Source organism: Capsella rubella, unplaced genomic scaffold (assembly GCF_000375325.1).
Source record: "Capsella rubella cultivar Monte Gargano unplaced genomic scaffold, Caprub1_0 scaffold_6, whole genome shotgun sequence".
NCBI lineage: Eukaryota > Viridiplantae > Streptophyta > Magnoliopsida > Brassicales > Brassicaceae > Capsella > Capsella rubella.
Genome location: NW_006238918.1, coordinates 238720 through 251021, shown reverse-complemented (window position 1 = coordinate 251021; position 12302 = coordinate 238720). Strand labels below are relative to the sequence as shown.

The 12302-nt window shown below is 33.7% G+C and overlaps 3 protein-coding genes across 3 annotated transcripts in view; 1 reads left to right on the top strand and 2 right to left on the bottom strand.

Moving 5' to 3' along the window:
* Positions 1 to 166, bottom strand: part of LOC111830219 — a 3326-nt gene extending 3160 nt beyond the window's left edge. The window contains exon 1 of the mRNA XM_023781824.1: positions 13 to 166. Within this exon, the coding sequence (XP_023637592.1) occupies positions 13 to 166 (154 nt within the window). The remainder of the gene's footprint in view (positions 1 to 12) is intronic.
* A 2545-nt stretch (positions 167 to 2711) lies between these two features.
* Positions 2712 to 4664, top strand: LOC17881747 (uncharacterized acetyltransferase At3g50280). Its single transcript, XM_006287589.2, has one exon. It carries the CDS (start codon positions 2938 to 2940, stop codon positions 4369 to 4371), a length of 1434 nt encoding a protein of 477 aa, XP_006287651.1. The 5' UTR covers positions 2712 to 2937; the 3' UTR covers positions 4372 to 4664.
* A 498-nt stretch (positions 4665 to 5162) lies between these two features.
* Positions 5163 to 8472, bottom strand: LOC17881635 (sulfoquinovosyl transferase SQD2). Its single transcript, XM_006287472.2, has 12 exons — positions 7917 to 8472; positions 7582 to 7648; positions 7361 to 7431; positions 7160 to 7277; positions 6983 to 7056; positions 6826 to 6881; positions 6643 to 6726; positions 6465 to 6552; positions 6297 to 6374; positions 6155 to 6211; positions 5843 to 6059; positions 5163 to 5688 (listed from the first exon to the last, which is right to left on the bottom strand). The coding sequence occupies exons 1-12, from the start codon at positions 8273 to 8275 to the stop codon at positions 5413 to 5415; spliced, it is 1545 nt and encodes a 514-aa protein (XP_006287534.1). The 5' UTR covers positions 8276 to 8472; the 3' UTR covers positions 5163 to 5412.
* Between the last annotated feature and the right edge of the window lie 3830 nt (positions 8473 to 12302).

Here is a 12302-nt window from a genome sequence, read left to right as displayed (position 1 = left end):
TATCGTCATCACCAGCCTCATCACGACCATCACCAGCCTCATCACAAGAATTTTCATTGTCTTCTCCATTCATGACTTTCTCAGAACCATAAGCAGCTTCATCACTTGCGTTGCTTTTCGGATTGAAATCTGTAACACTTTCGCATAGCAAAGGACTAATATGCATCTCGTAACTTCCTAAATCCTTACGATAGATCCCAAAATTTATTTTCCCCAATTATGAGGAACCGTAGATGTTTCTCCCAAAGCTACGTGGTTATATGGTGTTGTTGAGACTTGGATTAGGGTGAAACGCAATGAGTAATCGTGATTAATGGTTTAATCGGGTTTAGTAATCGTGATTATCTATCTCAATTGGAGAGGTACTGTTTTAGATGGTTTTAAAAGTATAAGTTGATTTATGCAGAATAAATCAAGTTTGTGTTGTTTTATGAAGAGATCAAAAGTACATGTTGAAATACTGAGAATAGAATAAGTACAGGTTGTAATAATGTGGCAACCCTTTATTAAATAACACTAGATTTGAGTTAGAGTTAGACTCTATTAAAATCCAGTATCCAATAACACCCACTAAAAGTAAAATAAAAAAAAATAAAAAAAATTGACGGTACGAAAACATTAACCAAGTTTTAGGAACTAAAGACCAAAACCTCGAACTTTTTCTACAAATTTATTTTGTTGTTGTAACCAAACGATTAAACTGATAACTATAATATTTCTAGAAACCTAACTTTTATTGATTTTTACAGCAAAATAAAAAGGGTTTTGGATTTGCAAAATATAAAAGATTAGGATGTGTCTAGCTTAGTGGAGTACTCATAGGCCATACGAGATTACGAGTAAACTGGTGGGGTAACTTTATATAATCTAGCAAAAGTGGAAGATGTTGCAATTTTACAATTTGGTTACTGTAATGAGTTTAGTATAATACTATATACCCTACACTACAGCCTCCATCCTAATTATATATTTTCCTCACTATACAGTAAACATGGATATTATTTTCTCATACTATAATCATATCTATTCTGCTTTTGATTGCCTTTACTAAACAATCCCTTAGTGCCGCTAATGTAAAACAAGAACTATATTCCAAACTTTTCATCTTTTACCTACATATACTGTAATCAATTCGTTTTCATTTTACAATGATTTTTTTTATTTAAATATAATAGTGTTGTATAAATTAAATGTGTGGTGTCAAAAAAAAAAAGAATTGTAAAGATACACTTATTAGTAAAATCCAGACAAAATTATTAACGTTATTTGACTATAGTATCAATCATTTTCCTCATTGTTTTTGTTGTTCGTTTAATTTTGATCATCATTATTAATGACCATATGAAGGGATTATAACTAATTGTTGCTGTCAGAAACGAATCAGACTGGAGAATAACCAATGATTAGGAATACTTTATTTTATTTTATGAGAAATGCAGTTGAATACTATAGGTACTAATTTATTTATTTCCTTAAAAATCAATAATTATTACAATTATAGGAGACGAAAATGTATTGTAGTCGGGGGAAGAAATAATAAATGACCATGTTTCATGTTATATCTGAGTTAATAATAATAATAATGGAACATACTAGTATGTATGTATATATGATACTATAATTATGTAATTAAATGCATTTGTTCTTTGAAATGACCAACTTATAATCAATGCGACAGACACGTTTGCGCATTTGATGTCACATATTATTCCTGGATTACTAATATTATTAACTTTATAAGGAGTATAACTTGTCCATGTTAATTTCTTAATGTGATTCTCAGCTGATAAGACATTATTATGTAAATCCAGATCGAGTTATTTAAAATAAGTGCGTAGAAGTTAAAAAAGAAAGTATCAAATTCCAACTTTTTACACCATTTTAATAACCATTGGAATATAGAGTAGTATATGATTAAAATTAACTAAAATTGAGAAAGTTAATTAGTGATAAAAAAAAAATTGTGAACAATCAACTTCATTATATTCAGTAAACAACAAATCGTAGACAAAAATAGACAAATAGTTATGGCCAATTTATTTTAGAGAAGAGAGAGCTTGCTTATGTTCCCCATACAATACAAAAAATCTTGGGATCTATGAAATAGAAACAAAGTGAAAAGGCAAAGACTTCTTTAGTTTCCTATGAGATTTTGTATTGTCAGAGAGAACTCAGAAGATTAGATTTTGTGAACAGAAAAAGAAAAAAAAAGAAACAGAAGAGAAGAGAGGTCTTATCAACGCTCTCCATCTGTTTCCCATGGAGGCGATCTGTCCTTCCGACCAAACACGTCCTCTCCATCTTTTTTTTCTTCTTTCTTTCTTCTATATACTCTACTTCTGTATGTATATAGTGCAATGGTTTTAGATGTGTCACAGATGTGCTAGTATGGATTTAATTCATACAATTGGAAGATTTAATTGACAATTACAATTGTGATCACTGTCAGTTATCTTGAAAAACAGTTATAAAAAAACGTATCAAACAAAACATTCTGCTCTTGAAGCGAAGTTAACACTTTCTATAATAAACCAAACAGCCATTTAGGTTTTTGCATGATGAAAAATATATATAATACTTCTAATTAATTGAGGTATAAGAATGTGCGATGGTATTTGTTTTTTTTTTTTAAGAAAAATATTATTGAATCAAGTTAATAACATAAATAATATCACCGAAACTTTTATATAGTTTTTATACAAATATATTTTTAAAGAAATCATTATTAAAAAGATCGGAAAAAAAAAACTAGAAGAAAAGGACAAGAAATAAAAAAGGAAGTAACCACTCAAGTTCATGAATCTCAAACAGATACAGGTCCGACGACACACACACTAGTTACTATAAAAACCCTTTTCCCCCATAAGTCTCTCTCTACTCCTCCTCGCACAAGGCACAAATCCTCTCATCTCAAAATAGTTAAATTAAAAAAACAAAATGCCTAACAGTTCAGTAACCGAAATTTCAAAATGCGTAGTGCATCCGGAGAAGAAGTCCACTGTCTCCGATCTCCGTCTCTCCGTCTCCGATCTCCCTATGCTCTCTTGCCACTACATTCAGAAAGGCGTCCTCCTCACGCGCCCTCCTTCTTCTTCCTTCTCCTTCGACCACCTCGTCTCCTCTCTCCGCCGTTCTCTCTCCTCCACCCTCTCTCTCTTCCCTCCTTTAGCCGGCCGTTTCTCCACCTGCCCCGCCGGTCACATTTACATCGTCTGCAACGACGCCGGCGTTGATTTCGTCGCCGCCTCTGCCAAACGCGTCAAAGTCTCCGACGTTCTCCTCCCGGGTAAAGACGTTCCCCTTCTCTTCCGCGAGTTTTTCGTCTTCGAGCGTCTCGTTAGTTACAACGGCCACCACAAGCCTCTCGCTGCTGTTCAAGTGACGGAGCTCCACGACGGTATTTTCATCGGCTGCACCGTCAATCATTCCGTTACCGACGGCACCTCCTTCTGGCATTTCTTCAACACCTTCGCTGACGTCACTAGCGGCGCCTGTAAGATCAAACACCTCCCGGATTTCTCCCGTCACACCGTCTTCGATTCTCCGGCTGTTCTACGAGTCCCTCCCGGTGGTCCACGCGTCACTTTCGACGCCGATCAGCCTCTCCGGGAGAGAATTTTTCATTTCACCCGAGATGCCATTTCCAAACTCAAACAGAGGTCCAACTACAGGGTCAACGGAATCGAAACCGCCGCTGGCAACGACGCTAAGAAATGTAACGGTAACGGGGATATAACGACCGCCGTTCTGGAGAGTTATTTGAAATCGGATAAGAAGAATCATGATCGAACGGCTGAGATTTCGTCGTTTCAGTCTCTCAGCGCTCAGCTATGGCGATCCGTTACGCGAGCGAGGAACCTCGATCCGAGCAAGACGACGACGTTTCGAATGGCGGTTAATTGCCGGCACAGGCTTGAGCCCAAGATGGATCCTTACTACTTCGGAAACGCGATACAGAGCATACCGACGATGGCGTCCGCGGGTGATCTGCTAAGCAAAGATCTCCGGTGGTCCGCCGAACAATTACACAGAAACGTGGTGGCGCACGACGATGCGACGGTACGCCGTGGAATCGCTGCTTGGGAAAGCGATCCGAGGATGTTCCCTCTGGGGAATCCAGATGGAGCTTCGATTACGATGGGGAGCTCGCCGAGATTCCCAATGTACGACAACGATTTCGGATGGGGAAAGCCACTAGCGGTGAGGAGCGGCGGAGCGAACAAATTCGACGGGAAGATATCGGCGTTCCCAGGTAGAGAAGGGAACGGAAGCGTAGATCTGGAAGTAGTTTTGGCACCGGAGACTATGGCTGGGATTGAGAACGATGCCGAGTTTATGCAATACGTATCACAAGTCAGTTACGAGTGTTGAAAGCGACGTCGTTTGTACCTGGTCTTCTTCTTGATTGATAATGACCAAAAAATAATAAATATCTATAAGTTGATAAGAGGAAGGAACTTGATTGATGACATGGCACTTTCAACGGTTGAGATTTATCAACAGATTTTTAGATAATATCCAAGAGTTGTGAAGCGACGGCGTCTTACGAGAGTCATACTGGTCTTTGTTGTATCCTTTCACTGGGCACGTTCTTAATGTGACTGTATTAATGTACAAAATCCCGTCTTTTTCAATTCGATAATGGTGTGAGCTTTTTCTCTTTTCTTCCCAATTAACAAATCTTTTAGTAATCAGTTTATTTCTTGATTACTTTAGAGAGGATATAATACTTTATAATAAAACTAAAAAATCAGAGTAACAAATATCCGACAAAATAATTGACCTTGGAGGACTATCTTAAATCGTATTGTTTTGGGGAGGCAAAGGAGTAGTAATGGGACCTAGCCCATGCTTGTAAGTTGTCCACTGGTAACAAAAGGCCCAATTTATTAGCGATTAATGGGCCTATTGTTAGGATGGTGCCTCCAGCGACTTATAACGACCGACCTTTGTACGTACGCACACACGTTTTGGTTTCATCTTTTTTTTTTTGGTTTCATCTTCACTTATGAATTTTCTGATGGGGATGAGAAAACGGAGCTCAAGCACAACCACGCCGTTGTTGTGGCTCTCAACGATCCGGTTTAAATTGGTCCAATTCGTTACAATGATATTCTCGTTTATTATTATCAAAAACAATACTTTTTAAGACTTTTAGTACGTAAGGTATATCATTTATTAAATACAAACAGTAAATCATTAATCACTAAAGGCCAAAGTCCAAACCAGGTTTTAAACCCACTACTAGACATATATAGACACATATCTTACAATTTACAACGTCAACCTTTCCATTAACTTATACATATAAGCAAATCCAAAGTGTGTAAGATAGAACACCCACGAAACAGACGATTTTCAGCAAAAGAAACCATAAACGATCACATCTTCATTGCTTATATTATATATATCCTACACGTTAACTTCCGGCACTGGGAACAGCCGTTTAATCAACCAATTGATTGGTCCCAAAACCTGAACTTTCTTTTTCCTCCAGAACCAAATCGCTGCACTGTACTGTTCATTGCGTATCTTCGTCGTTGCTGCTCTCCAGTCATATTTCTCAGTCTCTTCTCTTGCCGCTTTTCCAATGACTTCTCTTATTTCACTGTCGTGCAATAAAGTTCTCAGCTTTGTCACGCAGTCTTCCACATCTCCAGGGTTGAACAGAAACCCGGTTTTTCCCTCCTAGAAACATCATAATTTAAGGGGGACAAACATCAGAATCATAAATCTCAATATCACCTTAAAGTACTTTGGTTCTCCCATAAGAACATCATCAAAATTTATATGTGCAATGATTTGGTGTGACAGCAAAATCTAATCCGGATACTTCACTGACCTGGTCTTCAGGGATTATATCAGGGATTCCACCGGCACGGGCCGCAACAACAGGAAGTCCTGACGCCATTGCCTCAAGAACCACAAGACCAAGGGTCTCTGACTCTGATGGCATCACAAACACATCTCCGCTTGCGTAAGCTTGGGAGAGTTCATCGCCTTGTAACATTCCAGTGAAAACCGCTGGCATTCCGGTAAACAACTTCTCAAGATCCTCTCTTTAAGAAAACCAAATAGATAAACAAAAATTACAATGTTGTTGTCTAGAAATATCCAGCTAACAGTATGACCAATCTTTTAACAAAATTAGTACTTGTATGGTCCATCTCCAATGAAAGCAATCCGAGCTTCAGGTAATTTGTCCATTACACTGCACACAGATTTCTCAATTTCAGATTTGGATGGATACACTACATAAAGGGAGTGAGTTCAGTATAAAGCTACAAAAATCTAACCTTTTTAGAAGCTCCAAACTCTTTTCTACGCCAATACGGCCTACATGGATCACTAGTGGCTTTTCTGGTTCGCCATTACTGTTAATAGCAAGGCAATTAACTTTAAAATTAGCTGGGAAAGTATCAATGTAATATAATTTACAAAAGAAAAGTTTATTATTTTCTTGCCTCAGTCTTATACGCATTTCTTGAGAACGGAAACGGGGATTGAAGCTTTCTGAATCAACACCCTTGTTCCAAAGTCGAAGTTGATTAGCTTCAAAATATGAAAAAGAAGAAGAAAATGTTAGTTTTTAAACAATCACAAAAAGTTTGTCGAACAATGTAATGTTTTATCTTTCTTCACCTGCAGTTGCACCAGCTGCTATAAGATCTTTTCCAATGGCAGCGGAAGGAACTAATGTAAGATCAGCCGCTCTGTGAAGGAATCCTGATAAAAGCTTATTCAATTTTAGTTACATAGTACAAGACAATAACCAGATTTTAAGAAGAAGAAAATTTCGAAATTTAAGAAGCGGATTTTACATACTTATTATAGACCACATGGGTTTTACCAACCAACTAAAAGTGTATCTTGGGATGTATCTGCACATCAACGCAATCTTTAGAATCATCTCAATAATTCAAGAGCTATAAGCCAAAAAATATCCAACAACAATTGAAATGAGGCAGATAAAGAAACTTACACAGGGACGTGTGTGTGGTAAGACATTACTATAGGTACAGATAGCATTTTTGCTATTGCCAGAGCACCAAAAACCTAAAGAAATTGAGTCAGCTAAAATTACTAAAAAGGTCAAGTTGTGGATTCAACTTCACTGTTGTGCTAATGTTTTAGTGATGAGATTTCTCAAGGACTTTACCATTATCCCGGGAGATGAAGCGTGTATAATGTCAGGCTTAAACCGTGCAATTTCAGAGATGATTCTTGGACTAAGCGCAAGTGAAAGGGGAACCTTTTGGTAATAAGGACAAGGGAAGCTGCAGAACAGGAACGAGAAATCAGCAATAACTACCAAATGAAGAGCATAAAGTGATATTTCAGTTGAGAAAAATGTTGTTACCTTCTTGATCCAATGACTTTGGCTCCGTAAAACTCATCAGGAACACCTTCATGTGTGGTAACGACTATAACCTATGAAGCAAAACAGTTAAATCAGGTAAAGAGATGGGGTAGTTTTCACTTTACAAGTAATTCTAATTCTGGAAACAGTTCGTTAAGTATTAGGTACTAAAGTGATACTTGAATTAGAAGATACTTAAATTTAAGAAGAAAAGAACAAACCTCGTCTCCCATTTCACGCAGATACCTAATGAAATTCTGGAATCTGTTTTTGTATCCGGAGACATAGCTGTGAAATCAATATACAAAATCAATTAAAACAATGACATAAAAAAAAAAAAAAAAAAAAGCTTTTGATTCAATGATTCCGAGAATCCAGGGATACTCTTCACACAACCAAATCTGAATAGTTTGAACTCAACACCGGATATGAAATTGGTTTTACTAACATTACAGGAAAGTCAACCACAAGAAAGAATTGAGCACAAACCGTTTTCACAGAGGCATTTCGTCGAACACAAAACAGACAAAAAAAAAAGACCACAATAAAGACTTACGCAAACGGGGAAGGCTCAACGAAGAGAGCAATTCTCCTGGGCTTGGAGAGAGACTCAGGATCGAGGAGGGGAGCTTCAATCTCCGATTCGTCATCTTCCCGAGCTTGAGTAAGAGTCATATCGTTAGACCCAGAAGCAGAAGTGGAAACAGCTTCCCTTGTAATATCTCCACAGAAGAAGTTAGGTTTCTTGCGAACGAAGCTAATGGGTATCCTCCGGTGACACCCAAAGGAAACAAAAGAGCACCTTGAAGGAAAAGTGGTAGCAGAAAAAGAACAAGTGTTGATGATGGTCGCGCTAGGAAGCAAAGAAGGAGGAGGACATAGAGAAAGATTTATAGAGAGGGAAGAACAGGTCATGGCTCTTTTTTTTGTTTTGTTTTTTATAAATTAATAAAAAAAAATTCTGAGGATTTGGGGTGTCTCTGTTATAAGTCGATTAAACACAGCAAACGTCAGAGCAGAGAGAAAAAAAAATACTTTTAATTTTATGGGACGGGAGGATCGAAGAAGGAATCTGAAGAAGAAGAAAATTTTAAAGAAATGGGAATATCCTCTCTTTTTTTGTTTGTGAGGCAGAGAGAGAGAGACATATAAAACTAGAAAGCATCAAATATTTCACTTATTTTAGCATATTCTTCTAATTCCATCTCTTTCTCTTGTTTTTATATTTTATATTTACTTGTTTCCTAATATATTTATATTTTTTTCGAAACTATTTTGTAGATCCAAAAAAAACAATCTTTCTCGAAATCTATATTATTTATTTTTTAAGAATATATGTTTTATATTGACCGTTTATCATATATAAATATATTACAATATTGAGTGGTTATCATAGGAAATACATATGTTATATGTACGAATTTAAAATTTCTAAATGGTGGTTATGTAGTTGTATCTGGGGAGTACAAATTGTGCGTGCCATTGTGGTTAGTTAAAAGATGTCGTCAATGCTATTACTAACGTAACGAGACATATTCTTTGGAGAAGCGGCCAACGAATTTGGCTTCGTGACTTAAATAACTTTGATTTTGATTTGGATATATATATATATATATATATATATATATATGGCTCACTCCATGATATTTGTTTTGATAGACCATTTTAAATCATTTTATTAACATATAATTAGTCTAATTTTGTGTACATGGTGGATCATTCATGCGCACTAACTTCAGTTTCTCGATATATAAGAAAACGCAAAATGCTAATAAGGTTTCGACTTTCGACAATGATGAATGATTATAGAGTCAGTCAGGTTATATTATGTACGTACGTACTCCTCAAGACAAAACATTTGACTTTGTTATTAATGTCGGTCAATAGAACAAATAGTTTTTCGTTACGTATCATATACTATCGTTTTGATTATTACTTCGAATTATATCTGGCTTACTTACTTGTAGATCCGTATAAACTAAACTCAAATCAATACGCCAACACAACCTCCTTATTTATATGTATATATGTTATTTTGCTTTATAAATGCCAAATCAAAAAAAAAAGAAAAAAAAAGGACAGAGAGATAAGTAAATATGATGGTATCTGAAATCTATTCGAGTGAATATTCGTCTCTCACTAATAAGCATCTCTCTCCCTCTGATCTTAAATAATGCTTAGCTGTCCCAAATGCATTATGTGGAAGATCTTACATGATTCAAGAATTGTGATTTTGTTTTTTTCTTTTCTGGATTACCCAATAGATTTATAGATTTCCCCGGGGGGTTTTATATTAGGTTTTCCGAGGTTAGGACTTAACTAGAATGCACAACATACAAAACGTATTGCTGTGAAATTTGACCAAAACAACTCATATCTCCATGTAGTGCGGTTACGATAATGTGTTGGATGGTATAAGGTATGATTTTGAAGTAAACTATTTTTTCACTCAATGACAGACAACATGATTGATGGCTTCGAAATAACATGATGAATTGATATGATGATCCAAATATATCTATTACACTAAATGGGCCAAACTGGACCTTTATTGTTATTATCAGTGGATCTGTATCGGGTTAAGTTACTTCGTTCCTTTGGCCCAAAGATGACGACGAATTACACATCAAAATCTACTGTATATGGATGGACTCTCTTTATAGGATGTGACTCGGGTTAAAATACAAATTTTGATTAGTTTATTATTAATTTTGGAAGTTCAGAGTTTTATTTTAATTTTTAGTTTTGGGATATTTTTATTGATAGGCTTTTAATTTGAGGTTCTTAGCAAAAAAATATTTATTTAAAAATTAAATTAAATTTAACATTTTTAATTTTAAAAAACTTAATATTTATTGCAAATTAAAAATTTTAAAACATACATAAGATATAATTTATAACATAAAGCACAATAATTTATTTTTTCTTTGTTCTTTGTCCAATCAATATTAGACACATGTCGGCTCTTAGCTCTTGCTTATGAACGTTTCTTAACATTTATCACTATTAATCATTTAATTTTAACCATATAAATCTCTAAGAAACAATTAAGAGTCTACCATTAATCATAGTCTAACACGCAACTATGTTAGTTAAAATTGTGAATAATTGAGGCCAAGCCTAAGGTGAGAGTTAGAAAAGTGTATTGTTTAACTCTTATTACTTGTAAGTTCAGTTATTTGTAAGAAAACTGAGATAACTTTCTTGTTTGACATAATCAAACTTTCATCTAGTATTATTAGACATCAAAAGAGAGAGGACATATATAATGTTTTACACATAAATCATATATAAATGAATGTGAAACATTGAGTAGGGAGTAGGACCCCCTAATATAATACTCCACCTAAAAAAACAAAGCTGACAAATAGTGACAATATATATGACAATCAATCTGTATTTTTTTTTTTGTCTTGTATATCATACATATACAATTTTTATCTTCTAAATTACTTATATTGTTCTTAAGTTGAATCTTCTGTTACTACTATTAGACAATTTAGACTCAATTTACTCTTTAACTTCAAAGCTTTTCCCTCGTCTTACTTTTTGACTATCAGTTTTGGTTTCCCTTTATTAAAATATCTATATATATAAAGTTAGCTTTTTCTCTCTTCTCCTTAAGCCACATCATCATCCACCTCATTTTATTATTTAATTTTAAAAATTAATTATACCATTTTATCATTTAATTTTAAGATTTAAACCTATATAAATAAGTTTTTCAAAAAGGAATATGAAAGATCTTTTTTATATTATACATAATAAAACTAAAAAGATGATTTGTTTAAAAGTTAAAAAAACTTACTAATTATCGATTATACAAACAAATATATAAATAATAGATTATAGTTTGTAATGAGTATTTAAAATATATATATCTTATTATATAAACCTTGGTTTTCAAAGTCAGCCATTAACAAGATCGTGACACGTGTCAATTATAAACGATAAGATGTTGACACGTGTCGTAACTAATTTTGTTAATATTTGGATAAAATAGAAATATTATTAACCGTATCGAAAAAGGAAATATATAAAATAAATACTATAAAAATTATATATTAAAAATTATTAGTAAAATTAAATAAATAACCTAATTTTAGTTATGTCAATTTGGTTTATTAATAAGATAGGGATTTAAAATTTATAATTAACAAGAATATATGGCGATTTTTGTTTACAGAAGAGGATTAAGGTTTAAACTTTAATTTTACAATTAAATCAGGTTATTTGTTGGTTTGGGTATATAAATAATAAAAACATATAAAAACTTTTTAAACCTTATAAAAACCGTATAAAAGTCTTATAAATGCCGTTTACAACCTTTTTAAAACTTTATAAATATTTGTATTGAGTCTCCCAAAAGTAATGATGATCTAGATGTACCTTATAAACTATATACAAGTTTAAAAATTTTCATATCTGAAAAGGAATATTTTTAAAATGGATAGAAAATTGGTGTATTTTTAAAAAGGGGTACATCAAAAGGGGTATTTCTCAAAAATTATCTTTCAACTATTAACCTAATTTTTGGTTTTGCCAGTTGTAGGTTTTACAATTATAAGGGTTAGATGTTGAGTTTATAAATCTGCATTATAGTTTAGATTTTATAATTAAACAAGATTATTTATCGGTTTGGGTTTATTAAAGAGGAGTGGGATTTAGGTTTTACAATTAAACAAGCTTATTTATCAGTTTGGGTTCATAAAGGAGAATTAGGATTTATAGTTTACAAATAAATTAGATTTCATTGTCTAAAACATAAGGGTGAATAAAAGATTTTCAAAAATAATATTTTTAGCTTAAATTAAAGATAACAAAGTTCAATATAAATCGTAATATAGTAATTTTAAAATATTTTTAAAGAAAATATGTAGTTTTTTTATAATTCTTATTTGAAAGATTTTTTAATGTTTTCCTCAACGATGCTATATTTATT

Coding starts and splice junctions, on each gene's coding strand:
- LOC17881747 (XM_006287589.2), top strand. CDS start 2,938: ATGCCTAACAGTTCAGTAACCGAAATTTCAAAATGCGTAGTGCATCCG.
- LOC17881635 (XM_006287472.2), bottom strand. CDS start 8,275: ATGACCTGTTCTTCCCTCTCTATAAATCTTTCTCTATGTCCTCCTCCT. Junction 7,649..7,916: donor GTTGAGCCTTCCCCGTTTGC/GTAAGTCTTTAT, acceptor TTGATTTCACAG/CTATGTCTCCGGATACAAAA. Junction 5,689..5,842: donor ATATAATCCCTGAAGACCAG/GTCAGTGAAGTA, acceptor TGATGTTTCTAG/GAGGGAAAAACCGGGTTTCT.